General features: G+C 40.0%; 1 protein-coding gene across 4 annotated transcripts in view; it reads left to right on the top strand.

Annotated features, from left to right (window-relative positions):
* Window positions 1-16,653, top strand: part of LOC125454647 (kinesin-like protein KIF13B) — a 180,741-nt gene that overhangs the window by 66,738 nt on the left and 97,350 nt on the right. For all 4 annotated transcript variants that reach the window (XM_048535631.2, XM_048535630.2, XM_048535633.2 and 1 more), the window contains exons 3-8: window positions 4,660-4,672; window positions 6,576-6,636; window positions 7,902-7,994; window positions 8,350-8,530; window positions 13,823-13,910; window positions 15,551-15,685. In XM_048535631.2, the coding sequence (XP_048391588.1) occupies window positions 4,660-4,672; window positions 6,576-6,636; window positions 7,902-7,994; window positions 8,350-8,530; window positions 13,823-13,910; window positions 15,551-15,685 (571 nt within the window). The remainder of the gene's footprint in view (window positions 1-4,659; window positions 4,673-6,575; window positions 6,637-7,901; window positions 7,995-8,349; window positions 8,531-13,822; window positions 13,911-15,550; window positions 15,686-16,653) is intronic.

Below are 16,653 nucleotides of genomic sequence, written 5' to 3'. Positions count from 1 at the left end.
ATACGGAGAGTGGGGGAGGCGGTTTGAAGATGGATAGAAGAGAAGATAGGTGGACAGGAAATAGACAGCTTCAAAATCTGTGCTCCCCACCGCATCCCTAAACCAGCCCAGCCCATCTTCGTGCCTCTAACATGCCCTTCCTCCCACCTCAAGCTCCACGCCAATCTGCTACCTACTAACCTTATCTGGCCCCCTTAGCCTGTCCATCCTCCCTAACTCCCCACCTACACTCACCATTACTGGCTCCATCCCCGACTCTTGACCTGTCGGACTCCCCTCCACCTATCTTCTCCAGTATCTAACTTCTATCATTCTCCCCCCCCCCCCCCCACACCCCGCTCCCTATTTATTTCAGAGCCCCTTTCCCCTCCCCCATTTCTGAAGAAGGGTCAAGATCGGAAATGTCAGCCGGCCTGCTGTGTTCATCCAGCTCTGCATTTTGATATCTCAGATTCTTCAGCATCTGCAGTTCCTTCTATCTCTCCGCAGCATTTACTGCTTGCATTGTGAAATAGAACTTAATCAGTATTCTTTTTCTCAGTCCCTTTATATTAGAGTAGAAATGAAATTTTGAAACTTTGGTCCTTGCTGCATTCCCACCAATCCCACTATTATGTTGTGTGCTACGCAGGCTTATTCCAAGCTCATGACTCAGACTGACAGTGGGATTTCTGCAATCCTTTATTTTCAAGTGAATCAGCAGAAAATGTGAAGTTGTCTTTTGAATCAAGACCATTATGAACTATTCCAGGAATGCTTTGGAGTGTAAGGCTTTTTTTTTAATGTGAATGTTTTGGTAGTTGTTCATTTTTATTTCTTTATTGAGTAGGATAGTAGTAGGAGGAAAAGGACAAGTTTCAAAATATATCTTCTGAAGCAAAATTAAAGAGCACGGTTTTATTTATTAAACTATTTTTCTTGATGGAAGCTTCATTTCCATAAATAAATTATGACAAAGGACTGGGTCCTACTTCAAGGCTTCACCATAATGTACAGTATCAAATGTTCTACATTGACTTTACCAAAACTAAAGTAATATAAGCAGATCACTTCAGTTTTTGAAATGTTTTTTCCAAGATAAAGCACGCGAAACTACGATGAAATTTAAAATGTTTTGAAGTTGTACCCTGGTGAGCAGGTGATCTGTTCCTAGAATTCACTGATATTTCTTGTATTTTCTTCCTGTGCTTGCAATTCCTTGCAGAAGATAACATCTCTTCTGTTCCCTTTTGAACAGATTGCATGAACCCAAGTCCTATAATTAGAGTAGTCCGAGCTCATCATCCAGTAGAAACTGATGATTTGCTGTGCTATGATAGTTAACTGAAATTCTCACAAGGAGCTGTGATATTGATAATCATTTCATTGTTTTTTGGCAGTCATGCTTAAGAGAAGAACTTGGAGAGGTGGCCTTGCTTTACTGTCTCATTCAAAGTACAACACTGCCACGGGTTTATACTCTAGTGTTAGCTTATTATTCTGTGGTCATGTCTTGGGAATTGTGCTTGAATCCATAATATCTGACTTCAAGATGAATCTCCGAACAACTGATCCGGATTGGTACTGCATACAAAGCCTTGTCACCATGCTAGTGTTGGTACAATCCTTTTGTTTAAATTTGTTGCAAACATTAAATGTCTATCAAATCCAATGTTAATCAGTTTGATGATTGAAAGCCTTTGGAAGCTCCACTTGCCAAGATTACTGTAATAAAGCCGTCTGTCTCGAATTTTGTGAAAATAAAGATCAGATATTTGTTTTGGTTCAGGAAAATTATTCCGTGTTTTCTGTATTTTACTTGCCTTGATTATGGTGGTTCCTTGTTTTGGAATAATATCTGATTTGGCTCTGACACCTGAGTGTACAAAGCCTTCTGTATTCTGGCTTCCAAAGTAACAACAACATTTCCTTGATAATGGGAACTGCAGATGCTGGAGATTCCAAGATAATAAAAAGTGAGGCTGGATGAACACAGCAGGCCAAGCAGCATCTCAGGAGCACAAAAGCTGACGTTTCGGGCCTAGACCCTTGGGTCTAGGCCCGAAACGTCAGCTTTTGTGCTCCTGAGATGCTGCTTGGCCTGCTGTGTTCATCCAGCCTCACATTTTATTATCTAACAACATTTCCTTGCTTTGGTTTCTATTTAGCAAAAATTAAATTTGCATAGACTACATTAACAGTTTTTTTTTGCTGATGTAATTGAAGTTTCAAAGATGAGTTAAATGGATCTGCTATACTCTTGTTTCTTGTCTGACAGCAGTGTTTCTCTTCAGAATTTTTTAAAATTTGCCTTTTCTTGAGCTGGTTACACAAGAATCTGATGGTGTAACTTAGAATGTTAGAATAAAGCAGGGTGTGAGCCATCTACTGCTTCTCTACTACATTGTACTAAAAGTCACTGAATTATACAACAGACAATAAGGTTATTTAGCCCATTGTACCTGTGTTCTGTTTTAAGATGCTATGCAATTAATTTCACTCTAGTCTCTCCACAGTTTGTAATATTGAGTTCTGGAGAGGGAATGTTGAATTAAGATTTTAAAAATATTGTCATCATTGAGATCTGCAGCAGAGAAAAAGGCCCTTCAGCCCAAGTCTGTGCCCATCAAAACAAACTATTCTAATTCCATTTTACACTACTTGGCCCGTAGCCTTGACGGTGTTGGTGGCCTGTTCTTTTTCTCCCTAAACCACTCTCACCCTTACTGTATACTAGAAAGTAAACATGTGGATACCAGTAAAAGTGCTCAAGTCATTGTCCTGTGTTTGCTCAGACGAAATTATGTGGTACTTTTAACTGTGTTCCCTGCGTCAATGAGAGATTTTATACTTTAAGGGCAAATATGTATCTGTATTTTCAGTCAATTCTATCAGCTAAAATAATTCAATCCCTAAGTTTTTAAGGGTGTTAAGAGATGACACATTCACAAATTATATCTAAAATTGAACATCATCTTTGTGCTTTATATGTTTAGTTACAAGTATCCATTATGAAATACTTTGATAATAGAAACTTCGCTGATGCAATGATTTACAGTTGTCAAGGTTCTTTTGTTTATAGTTTTCATGGAATTTTTAAAAAAAATGATGAAGGCCAGAATCTTGTCCCAAGGTTAATTCAATATAATATTGCAAGTTTTGTCAAATATCTGCAAGAATTGAGAAATCCACTAATTCTTTGAACTAAGACTTGTCATTTGTTTTGCTGCCTACATAAAACTTTACGAACTTTTTGCTTTTGAAGTCCTTTGTGCTTTGTTACAAATGCTGCATGGATCCTCTATCACAACTCTGTACTTTTCTGTTACGAGATTAGTTATACAGTTTAACGTTAATATGTCTATTCAACCTGCAGTAAAAATAGCTTGGTGTAAGTGCAGTCAAATTGTGGCGTGCAACAACATCAGGTCTCTGTTCATGACTGAAGTACTTGCAGCATTTATGAACACAAGCATTAAATATTAATGGAATGATATAACTCATGCATGAACTTGAGATTCATTTTGTTTGTGGTTGCACTTTGGTTTAAACGTGAGAGTCTGATCAATTCAAACCCACATAATACTTGAGAGAAAGAAACCTCAGAAGATTTAATATGTGAAATTTATCAAACTGTTAATTGAGATATGCAGCATGTATGTCAAGTGACACTGGCATGTTAAGTAATATGAAATACTCCACTGTATCCTCCCAAAAATCTATAAGACAATTGCTGAAATCTGTTCTTGATCATTGACCCTAATAAAGTACATTGACCCTAATAAAGTACATTGACTTTTCTACAATTATTAAGCCTAGTAGATCTTATCATTTATTTAAATAGGATGTTCTGATGTTTACATCAGTTTTAAAAAACTCCAAAACTCTTCATTTTTATCTTTAATATTAAGATATTAGAATTATTTTAAGGCAATTGTCCTGGTTTCTTTTGGGGCAGGGGATTGGGGTGGGAGTACAGTTGAAATGACAGGTTTTAGCTCAAACTTTGCCCTTAATGTGAATCTCATAATCTATTTTTCAAGGAGAGGCGATGGCCTAGTGGTATTATCGCTGGACTGTTAATTCAGAGACCCAGATAACATTCTGGGGACCCGGGTTCAAATCCTGCCACGTAAGATGGTGGAATTTGAATTCAATAAATATTTGGAATTAAGAGTCTGATGAAGACTCTGAATCCATTGTTGATTGTTGGAAAAACACAGCTGGTTCACAGATGTCCTTTACGCAAGGAAAACTGCCGTCTTACGTGGTCTGGCCTACATGTGAGTCCAGACCCTCTGCAATGTGGTTAAATCTGGACTGCCCTCTGGGCAATTAGGAATGGACAATAAACGCTGCCTAGCCAGCAATGTCCTCATCCCATTAACAAGTAGAGGAAAATAAATCATGTTTTGTGACAGATCTGACACCGTTTAATTTAACGGTTCTGCTGAATGTGTTGCTAGAAATAACAATTTTTATTCTATTGCATGACTCCCTTGTGATAAGCTCCAGAGCATTATTGCCATTGAACTGAAAGCCTTTCAGTTGCTTATGTGCTCTGTTTTATTCTATAATTTCAAGCTAATTTTTGAACAAATATCATCAACATCTCTTTTTTTCATTTTTCTTTTCTTCTGGGTACTTTCATTTGAAAATCTGGAATCTATTTAACAACAGGAGCCAGCCAAAGGTATGTCTTGAATTTGTTCCTTTTCCGCTCAGTGTTAATAGAGACATTGGAGTGATACAGGTATGCAGTCTAATATACTGCCTTTTGAAGAAGAACCAGTGCAGTTCACAGCAAACCCTCAATGTTGAGGTTCGATTCTTTCCACCGCCGAGTCAAAACAGTAAAAATCTTACGGAATATGTCTCACTTATTTGGATCGCTGCAGCTGAAACAATACTAAAGAAGTTGAGTGTCATCCAAATCAAAACAGTCTGCTTAATCAGCAGTTAATCCAGCATCTTAAATATCTACTCCTTTCGTTGCCAGTATATATGGCTGCAGCTTATGCTATCTGTAGATGTACTGCAGCAAATCTCTAGGATCTTGCAAACTCATGATCTTCACCACTTAGAAGGACAAGGTGAGCGAATGGTTATCCATGACCTCCGAGTTTTCCTCCAAGTCATACACCATCTTGACTTGGATGTAATGTATCATGCGTGCATTATTGCTCTAAATTCTGGAACTTTAAGCTCCAAGCATTGTTGGATGTCATGACACTGTAGTTCTACAAGGTGACAAGTCATGCCCACCTGAAAGCAAATTAGGATGGATAATAAAAATCATTGGCACCTACATCATGAACAAGAGCCAAAAAAATTGATGAATATTTTGGTGTAGGAGTGCGGATGTAATGCCAACCATGTGGATCATATGTCCCTTTGACTGATGGATTGTGTCAGCAAATCTCCTTTATTATTTACATCAGACTGGGCCTCGATTGTGCTAGGCCTGCCTTTGCCCTCAAAATACAAAACAATTAATGTTGATATTAGGCAGCAATCACTGTGTAATTAAGAATGTGCTAAGAATTACACCAACAACCAATTCAAGATTATTAAGCAAGGTTGCAATGTGGATTACTTACAGTTAATGGAAACAGCACATATTCATACACTAGGCTCTCCTCTCATAGTATCATAGAATTCCATACAGTGTGGAAGCAGGCCATTTGGTCCATTTGACTCCACATCAACCCTTCAAAGAACACCCCACCTTCCCTACCCTATCCCCATAGCCCACATTTATCATGCAATCCACTTAGCCTGGACACTATGAGCAATTTAGCATGGCCAATCCACCTAACCTGCACATCTCATTTTTGCATCAAGGGAGGAAACTGGAGCACCCAGAAGAAACTCACGTAGCCTGACGGTGAGAATCAAACCCAAGTCCCTGGTGCTGTGAGGTAGCAGTGCTAACCACTGTGCCACTCTAACTGCAGACAATAAGAAACGTGCAGCTTTCAAATGAAAGCTTTTGGGGTGACTGTCCCCACTGCATTTGAAGCAGTGTGTACTTGTCAGCTAATTAGCATCCTGTTCCTTAATCATTATAAATGTATGTTCATTTGAAATTCGGTGTTTTGCATCTGTTCTGATGAATGCAAGATGAAAATTTTGACAGTGTATCTCTCTTTATTTCTAATAATAATGAAATTCTATATTACAAAGTGACCAAAATGAGTATTAATTTGGTCATGGCTAATGCCTGATTGGAGGAAGGGTGTGGCCAAGATGGAGGGAATTTTGAATTTAAAATAGTGAACGTTACAAATCTGAAATCTAAAAACCACTGAAAAGTATAGCTGGACAGTCGAAGCAACTAGAGAGACGAGTTATGTTAATATTTCAGGTAGGATCTATCAGTATTAGATTGAAAACTGTCAGTTGTAACAACTTCCAACTGAAATGCATACTGTTTATTTAAAACATTAAACTAGTTTAATTTGCCATTTTTGTTAAAGTCCTATTATACATATATATCATTTTAAGTTTAATTTTTTTCAGTCTCGATGTGCTTTTCCCTTCCAAGACAAATTTGAAACAAATGCTGACTGAATTTTTGCCCTTTATGTATATAGGTTTTTGCATATGATCACTGTTTTTGGTCAATGGATGAGTCCATTAAGGAGAAGTATGCAGGTATGTTGCATTTAATCTACAATAAAGTTTTAGGGCACTATTATGCTGTCTGTGAGACATGACTTAGTTGAAGTAGGTGGGAGGAGGAGATAGGTGAGAATAACAACAGGTTAGGGAGGCGGGGACGAGCTGGGCTGGTTTTGGGATGCGGTAGGGGGAGGGGAGATGTTGAAGCTGGTGAAATGCACATTGATACCATTGGGCTGCAGGGTTCCCAAGCGGAATATGAGCACTCATATTCCGCTTGGGGAACCCTGCAGCCCAATGGTATCAATGTGGATTTCACCAGCTTCAAAATCTCCCCTCACGCCAATGCATCCCAAAATCAGCCCAGCTCGTCCCCGCCTCCCTAACCTGTTTTTCCTCACCTATCCCCTCATCCCACCTCAAGCCGCACCTCCACTTCCTACCTACTAACCTCATCCCACCCCCTTGACCTGTCCGTCCTCCCCGGACTGACCTATATCCTCCCAACCTCCCCACCTGTACTCTCCTCTCCACCTATCTTCTCCTCCATCCATCTTCGGTCCACCTACCCCTCTATCCCTATTTATATAAGAATCCTCTCCCCATTCCCCCTTTTCTGATAAGGGTCTAGGCCCGAAACGTCAGCTTTTGTGCTCCTAAGATGCTGCTTGGCCTGCTGTGTTCATCCAGCTCCACACTTGGTTAACTCGGATTCTCCAGCATCTGCAGTTCCCATTATCTATGATGAAATATTGAATCTGGTTTTGTTATTTGGTGAGTATTTGGAGGAACTATTGGACAGCCTAATCACTTTTCTGACCCTTGGCATCCTCAAAAAGACAGTAAAATTGCTAGTGTAAAAGGCATTAGTGTCTAGTTGTTTTTCTTTCATTCAGAAATGTTGTTCCAGCTGTTCTGCTTCTTTAAATGCACTGACATGTACTGAGTATAGTTTAGAAGATGCTGGCTGTCTGCTTGTACTGCACGCAAATGGCAACTTGTATGTGTTCTCGGGCAATGATTGATGAAGGTGGCATTGCAGCTGAATCTACTCCTGGTAATCTCCTCGATCATTCATCAATGTGTAACATCCAAACTTGTTGAAGAAATGCAGCAGGTCAGGCAGCATCTATGGAGAGAAAATCACGAACTTTTTGGGTCCATTTCCATTGGAGTTGTTAGAAGCGCCAGTTTGAGATTTACAGTAATGTCCTACAATATGTTGACCTCATTAAATACATGTTATTACTACTACTTGGCTCGCCATTTTTGCTGTCCTCCATTCTTTCTCATTCTAGGTCAAGACGTAGTGTTCAAGTGTCTTGGTGAAAGTTTGTTACAAAATGCATTCCAAGGATACAATGCTTGTATATTTGCTTATGGGCAGACTGGTAAGGTGCTTCAATAGTGTATTTCTTTAAATGAAGTCCATTTATAAAATATTAGGCAAATAATTACCAGAGCAGCTTAGCTATAATATGTACCTCTACCTAAATAACATGTAGTCAAGCCATTTCAGTAGATTTAATATAATCTTAGAGGAATCCTTGCAGGCTTTTTCTATATACCATTTTGAGCTGATGTTACTTTTGTCAAATAGATGTTGCTTGAACTGATGAAAATACAAAGGCAAATCTAGTCATTTAAGATTACTTTATTTCTCAACAGTGTTTGGAAATATGGAACTGATTTTATTCTGATGTGTTGTAAACCTTATTAATTATCTGTGCACACCTTATTGTTTAGGCTCAGGGAAATCGTACACAATGATGGGTTCAAAAGACAAGCCGGGTTTGATTCCACGATTATGCAGCAAATTGTTCGAGCGAGCTTTGCAAGAGGCTAATGAGGAACAAAGATTCACTGTTGAAGTGTCGTACATGGAAATATATAATGAAAAGGTCCGGGACCTCCTTGATCCAAAAGGGTAAGTGAGAGAAAATAAAAGTACAGAGCAAGCATGCTTAAATCCAGAAGTGCAAGTAATTTTGTTGCGTATGCATTAACACGTCTATATTTCTTGGCACAAAAATAGATTTTCTGTTAAAAAAAAAGGTTGTGGATATACCACATTTCTGTACTACTTTTAACTTTCTATTACCGTTGACATTTCTTCCACATGGCAATTTTCTGTTTCTTTACACCGAGCAATGTGTGTCTCACACCGTATTTATTTTTCTTCTTGTGCGGATTAAACTTCATTTGGTCTCATTCTTTGATATTTCAATTGAGAAACTTTTTATCACGATTTCTTCAACATATAAAGATAAATCAGTAATAATACTGAGGAATTGTGCTTAAGAACTTGGCGTTCCCCTAACCAAGCTGTTCTGGTACATTGACAACACTGACGTCCACCCAGCACTCTTGAAAATTGCCCAGGTAATATCCTGTATGCAGGAAGCAGCACATATGTAACCTGGCCAATTACTGTTCCATCAGTCTACTGTCAACCGTCAATAAAATTATGGAAGGTGTCATTATCAGTACTGTCAAGCAGCACCTGCAGTGAATGATGCCCAGTTTAGGATCTGCCAGGACCACTCAGATCCTGGCCTTTGTACAGCCTTGATTCAAACATACACAAAAGAGCTGAATTCCAGAGGTGTGGTGAGAGTGACAGCCCTTGACATCAAGGTTTCATTCGACCGAGTGTGACATCAAGGATTCTTGCAAAACTGGAATCAGTGGGAATCGGGAGCAAAATCTCCACTGTTTGGAGTTATGCCTGACACATAAGAAGATGGGTGTGGTTGTTGGAGATCAGTCATCTTTGCTCCAGGACATCTCTGCAGGAGTTCCTCAGGATAGTGTCCGAAGCCCAACCATCTTCAGCTACTTTATCAATGACCTTCCATCTGTCAAAAGGTCAGAAGTGGGATGTTGGACAATGAGTGTGTTCAATGTTCAGCCCAATTTGTGACTCTTCAGATGCTGAAGTAGTCCATATTCAAATATAACCAAGTGTGGACAATATCCAGGCTTGGACTGACAAGTGGCAAGTAATATTTAAGCCATTCAAATGTCAGGCAACGACCAGCTCCTTTGCCATTCAATAGAGTTACCATCAATGAATGATTGCCATTGACAAGAACTTACTGGATGTGCCATATAACTCTAGTGACTTCAAGGGCAGGTCAAAGGTGAAGAATCCTGCAGCGAGTAACTCATCTCCTAACTCCCCAGAAGATGCCCAGCATCTACAAGGCACAAGTCAGGAGTGTGATGGAATATTCCACACTTGACTGGATGACTGCAGCTCCAACAATACTTGAGCTTGACACCATGCAGGACAAAGCAGCCTGCTTGATTGGCACTACATTCACAAGCATCTACTTCCTCCACCACTAATGCTTAATAATAGCAGTGTGTGCTGTCTACAAGATGCACTGCAGAAATTCACTGAAGATCCTGAGACAGTACCTTGCAAACCTTGAACCACTACCATTCTAGAAGGTCCAGAGTCATGGATACTTGAGAATGCCAGCAGCTGCAAGTTCCACTCCGAGCCTTGGAAATATACTGCCATTCCTTCACTGTCACCGAGTCAAAACCCTGACATTTCTGTCCTTAAGTCATTGAGAGTCTAACTAAACTATATGACTGCGGTGGTTCAAGAAGGCAGCTCACCCACCACCTTCTTGAGGTCAATGAGGAATAGGCATTAAATACTGGCAGTGACACCCACAGCCAATAATGAATTTTCAAAAAAATTGTGTTCCTTTGAATCACAAATGCAAATTTCCTTCTCTGTGTTTCAACTGAATATATTGACAGTTTTTAAAAATGAAGATCATGTCACAATGACATTTTAGTGTGTTTTTTTTTGCTAATGATTTTATTATTCCAAGTTTTAAAACTATTTAGAAGTAATCAAGCACTACATTGAGAAAGGTGGTCAATGCAGACTATTCTTTTCTTTATGAAACATTAATTATGCTGTGCTCCAAGACACAGGTACAGGGTTGGAGACAAAATCTAATACACTCACTACTTCAGCTCTTCTATGTGTTGATATACACTGAATAATGTTACGTGGAGGTTGGGACCAGATTGAATGTTTGACTGCTGTCATGTACTGAAACCAACTATGCATTACTGATTCAATTCCTGATATCTTTATACTGATAAATGCAAAAGCACTGGAAATGTTTGCTAACCTTGCTTCATATCCGCTTCATAGACCACTTCGAATATTTTCTAATTTAGGTTTGCTTGTCAGCCTGCATCATTGCCCATTTACATGACTTTGACCTACATTAGGTATTACATGTTTGACTGCTTTGTGGTCTTGCCTTTCTGGACACTCTCATCACAAAGCACCTACTTGCTTGGAGGTGCTTTGGCAACCACTACATATGACTTCCCTTAATGCTGACTGGAGTGTGGCTTAAACAAGTCATGCCTTTAGCCACATTTTACTATAGATATTAGAAGAAACTTAGTATTAGTGGGTTGTGTGGTGCTTGATGGGTAAGATAAAATAATGTGATCTTTTAATCACCTTATTTCCTCTCATTTCTATCTGTAACGTCATGTTTTAAAAAAAACCCAGTCAGCCACAATGGGCTAACGAGCCTCCTGCACTGATGAGAATGATGAGATTCTCTGATTCTTAATTGAAAAAATGTGGCACAACAACAGAATGAGGTTCAAGAAAGCTCGCCTCCACCACGTCCAGGTCTGTTCGGGTTGGACAGTAAAGTCAACACATTCATTCCATAATGGAATAAAAAGAAGTATCTGGATGTGAGTTTGCTTGCTGAGCTGGAAGGTTAGTTTTCAGATGTTTCATCACCATTCTAGGTAACGTCATCAGTGAGCCTCCGATGAAGCGCTGGTGTTATGTCCCGCTTTCTATTTATCTGGTTAGGGTTCCTTGGGTTGGTGATGTCATTTCCTGTGTTGGTGATGTCATTTCCTGTTCTTTTTCTCAGGGGGTGGTAGATTGGCTCCAAATCAATGTGTTTATTGATGGAGTTCCGGTTGGAATGCCATGCTTCTAGGAATTCTCGTGCGTGTCTCTGTTTGGCTTGTCCTAGGATGGATGTGTTGTCCCAATCAAAGTGGTGTCCCTCCTTATCTGTGTGTAAGGATACGAGTGATAGTGGGTCATGTCGTTTTGTGGCTAGTTGATGTTCATGTATCCTGGTGGCTAGCTTTCTGCCTGTTTGTCCAATGTAGTGTTTGTCACAGTTCTTGCAAGGTATTTTGTAGATGACGTTTGTTTTATTTGTTGCCTGTATAGGGTCTTTTAAGTTCATTAGCTGCTGTTTTAGTGTGTTGGTGGGTTTGCGGGCTACCCTGATGCCAAGAGGTCCGAGTAGTCTGGCAGTCATTTCGGACATGTCTTTGATGTAGGGGAGAGTGGTTATGGTTTCTGAGCACGTTTTGTCTGTTTGTTCGGGTTTATTGCTGAGGAATCGGCGGACTGTGTTCATAGGGTACCTGTTTTTGAATATGTTGTATAGGTGATTTTCCTCTGTGCTGCAGTGTGTGGTGGCTCGTTGGAATAATGTTCTAATGCAGCTTCGTTTGTGGGTGTTGGGATGGTTGCTCCTGTAGTTCAGTATTTGGTCCGTATGTGTTGTTTTCCTGTAGACGCTGGTTTGAAGTTCCCCATTGACTGTTCGCTCTACTGTGACATCTAGGAATGGCAGTTTGTTGTTGTTTTCCTCCTCTTTTGTGAATGTTATGCCAGTAAAGGGGATTATTGATGGTCTTGAAAGTTTCCTCTAATTTTGTTTTGTTTAGCGATGACAAAGGTGTCATCCACATAGCGGACCCAAAGTTTGGGTTGGATGATTGGCAGACCTGTTTGTTCGAGTCTCTGCATTACTGCCTCTGCTAAGAACCCTGATATCGGAGATCCCATGGGTGTACCGTTGGTTTGTCTGTAGGTTTTGTTATTGAAAGTGAAGTGGATGGTGAGGCATAGGTCCACTAGCTGATGATGATGTCCTTGCTGATGAGGTTGGTGGAGTCTGGTGTATGTATCTTCGGTTCCTCTAATAGTGTAGTCAGTAATAGTAGGGTAGGCGATTCCTCAGCAATAAACCCAAACAAACAGACAAAACGTGCTCAGAAACCATAACCACTCTCCCCTACATCAACGACATTTCCGAAATGACTGCCAGACTACTCGGACCTCTTGGCATCAGGGTAGCCCGCAAACCCACCAACACACTAAAACAGCACCTAATGAACTTAAAAGACCCTATACAGACTACAAATAAAACGAACGTCATCTAAAAAATACCTTGCAAGAACTGTGACAAACACTACATTGGACAAACTGGCAGAAAGCTAGCCACCAGGATACATGAACATCATCTAGCTGCAAAAAGACATGATCCACTATCACTAGTATCCTTACATACAGATGAGGAAGGACACCACTTTGACTGGGACAACACATCCATCCTAGGACAAGCCAAACAGAGACACGCACGAGAATTCCTAGAAGCATGGCATTCCAACCCGAACTCCATCAACAAACAAATTGATTTGGAGCCAACCTACCACCCCCTGAGAAAAAGAACAGGCAATGACATCACCAACACAGGAAATGACATCACCAACTCAAGGAAACCTAACCAGATAAATAGAAAGCGGGACATAACACCAGCGCTTCGTTGGAGGCTCACTGATGACGTTACCTAGAATGGTGATTGAAACATCTGAAAACTAACCTTCCAGCTTAGTGAGCAAACTCACATCCAGAACCTCAACCTGAGCTGGAAATCTTCTCAAAACTCGCTAAAAAGAAGTATGCGTGCAATACAGCAACTTTGAAGAATATATTCTTGGACATGCCATTCCAGTGGTCAGCCACACCATTCCAATTGCTACATTCGAAACAATGTGCAATGAAACTTGTGCATTAGAAGTGGTCCGGAAGCTTCAACATGTTGAATAAAAAAATTTTCAGAGAACTTTGATCTCCTGAATGATCTTCAGTTCTTAACTTGATTGTAGAAGAGCATTAGGGCGTTGGTTCTACTTTAACATAGAACGTAGAACATTACAGCACAGTACAGATCCTTCGGCCCTCATGTTGTGCCGATCTGAAGCCCATAAGTGCATCACCAGTTGCTCAAAATGCAGAGCTTACAGTCTCAATCTTGTTTCAGATATGACATCAGAGGTACAGATCCAACTTGTTTCTCACCAGAATTTTTAAAAACTTATTATGCATTTTTGCACACTTGTTTTATAGGAGTCGACACACTTTGAAGGTGAGGGAACACAAAGTTTTAGGTCCGTATGTGGATGGTCTATCCAAACTGGCTGTGACAAGTTACAAGGTAAAGTAAATAATTAATCAATTTGTGTAAAGCACGACCTTGTGGGTAGCAGCTTCTCAAATATAACAGATGTAAGGTTTTCAAGTGGTTGGTGTGGCCAGTGTTTTGGTTTGTGGTATCAATTGAAGTTGCTACAAAAAAGTTAGCTCTTTACTCAAAGCTACTAATGTACCTTCAGTTTAAAATTTAATGTTTAAAATTTTAAAATTTATACATTGGATTTTATTGCCAAAATGACAGTCTGCTTTGTGCACACAGTATTGTTTGAGGAGTTATTTGTTATTATTTTCATTGTTCAGCCATTTCCTTCAGCTTTCCAAGTTAGTAAATATTTTTGGGAACAGTGCCAACTTTTTGTTTTAATTTTCAGCATGTTGAAAATTTTTGACAACTGAAATTTGCAGAACCTTCCAATTTCATATCGTTTTTTTCTTAAACCAAAGTTAATTCAATAATGCTTGCTCTCCTCTATTCCCTACTACCAAGTAAAATAAGAAGAGCCTATTGTGGGAGTCTCCAATTTTTTGTTCCAAGTTTTTGTCCCAAGTTGCACATCTTTCTGATTGGGCATATGTTTTTGTTTGCTTCTAATCTACAATGTACAACTCTCAAGACAGTGCAGCAACAGACACCCAATGTTTGGGTGACAGGGCTGTTGTTGATGGTCTGTTGCTTGTACACATGATGTATGTTCTAATATAAAGCATTAAAGTAGATGAAATTTCTTCCACACATTAAGTCTAGACTTGACTTGCTGCCACCATCTAAGTTTCCCCAGTTTCCTCAAAGATCAAGATGCTTTAAACATAAAGTGACAAAAGTTCTTAAGTGCAGCTTATATTCCAAGTACTATATCCCCCTCAGACCCAGCAGCATCTGTGGAGAGAAAGCAGAGTTAACATTTTGGGTCCAGTGACCCTTCAGAACAGATTGTAACTGGAAAAAGGTTGGTAGAAATATTGAAGGTGGAGTGGAGTTAGGGGGAAAGAAGTAAATAATAAGTGGAGAGTGAGAAAAACAATTGAACAAACAAAAGGTGTGAAGCTGGATGAACACAGCAGGCCACTGATGAAGGGTCTAGGCCCGAAACGTCAGCTTTTGTGCTCCTGAGATGCTGCTTGGCCTGCTGTGTTCATCCAGCTTCACACTTTGTTATCTTGGATTCTCCAGCATCTGCAGTTCCCATTATCTCTGAGCAGACAAAAGGATTGGGTAAAGGTCAGCCTGGGAGAATGAATTGCTGCTAGTGACGACTTTTAGTGGCTCACAATGGATTGTTTGTGGTTTTGTTACCCACGCGTTCTCTGGGGTCCATCTGCTGCCAGACCTCCAGTGGATTTTCTAGCACTTTCAGGTTTTGATTCTGATTTACATAATCTGCAGTTTTTTTTTACTGTATCCCCTGTTTTGCAAGAAAATAGTTTCATTCTTGGAACAAGACAAGGGATGAGTTATTTTGGTTCTAATTACACTTCAAAGAGCATGTCTGTTTGGAGCTGTCAGAAGAAGATTTGAAATGAAAGTTCTTGGTTGACTTTTGGTTGTACCTAGGTTAAGCTAACAGGAAACTCAAAAAAATAGAAAAAAGTTCTATGGGAGAGGAGAATATTTTTTAAAAATATGCTTTTCTTATTCAACAGGATATTGAGTCTTTGATGTCAGAAGGGAATAAGTCTCGAACAGTCGCTGCAACGAACATGAATGAAGAGAGTAGCCGTTCCCATGCAGTATTCAACATTATACTTACGCACACACTATACGATCTCCAATCTGGGGTGAGGAAATGTGCATTGATAGCTGTGTGAATTTCAGAGGTGCTGCTCATGTGCAGGAGGTAGCCTCAGTGCTCAGGTGAAGTAGTTGCAAACAGCAGGTGCCAAATAGAAAACAGCGAGAGGAGATGAAGATTTTATGGTAAGAATGGCTTCCAAAAGCAGAGAGGATAGTTTGAACTATGCTCAGAGTACCAGAATGCGCAGTGGCTCCTTGCGCTCCACCAGAGCCCACTCAATGGAGAAAACAAGATCTAGTTATAGGCGTAGACGGAGCTTGGAAGAAAGTATGGTTAAATCAAGGTATGGTGGTGCCTTGCGGAATTTGAAAGCCAAGGTAAGAAATTAGAAGTCAAATCGCAGAATTACTCATTTGCTGAAACAGATGTTCAGGCTGGTCTGGATCTATTTCAATCAACTTTATGTCGTCTTTGAAGTAGGAGTGGAGGATAGAAAAAGTGGGGTCTGGTTCATTTGCAATTTCAAGAAAATCCGAGAAGGTATTGCATGGTTGTGAGTTTGCTTGCTGAGCTGGAATGTTCGTTTTCAGACGTTTTGTCACCATTCTAGGTAACATCATCAGTGAGCCTCCGGTGAAGCGCTGGTGTTATGTCCCGCTGTCTGTTTATCTGGTTAGGTTTCCTTGGGTTGGCGATGTCATTTCCTGTGTTGGTGATGTCATTGCCTGTTCTTTTTCTCAGAGGACGGTAGATGGGCTCCAAATCAATGTGTTTGTTGATGGAGTTCGGGTTGGAATGCCATGCTTCTAGGAATTCTCGTGCGTGTCTCTGTTTGGCTTGTCCTAGGATGGATGTGTTGTCCTAATCAAAGTGGTGTCCTTCCTCGTCTGTATGTAAGGATACTAGTGATAGTGGATCATGTCTTTTTGTGGCTAGTTGATGTTCATGTATCCTGGTGGCTAGCTTTCTGCCAGTTTGTCCAACGTATTGTTTGTCACAGTTCTTGCAAGG

The sequence above is a fragment of the Stegostoma tigrinum genome, chromosome 9 (assembly GCF_030684315.1).
Source record: "Stegostoma tigrinum isolate sSteTig4 chromosome 9, sSteTig4.hap1, whole genome shotgun sequence".
Taxonomy (NCBI): domain Eukaryota; kingdom Metazoa; phylum Chordata; class Chondrichthyes; order Orectolobiformes; family Stegostomatidae; genus Stegostoma; species Stegostoma tigrinum.
This window is presented reverse-complemented; position numbering and strand designations above follow the sequence as displayed.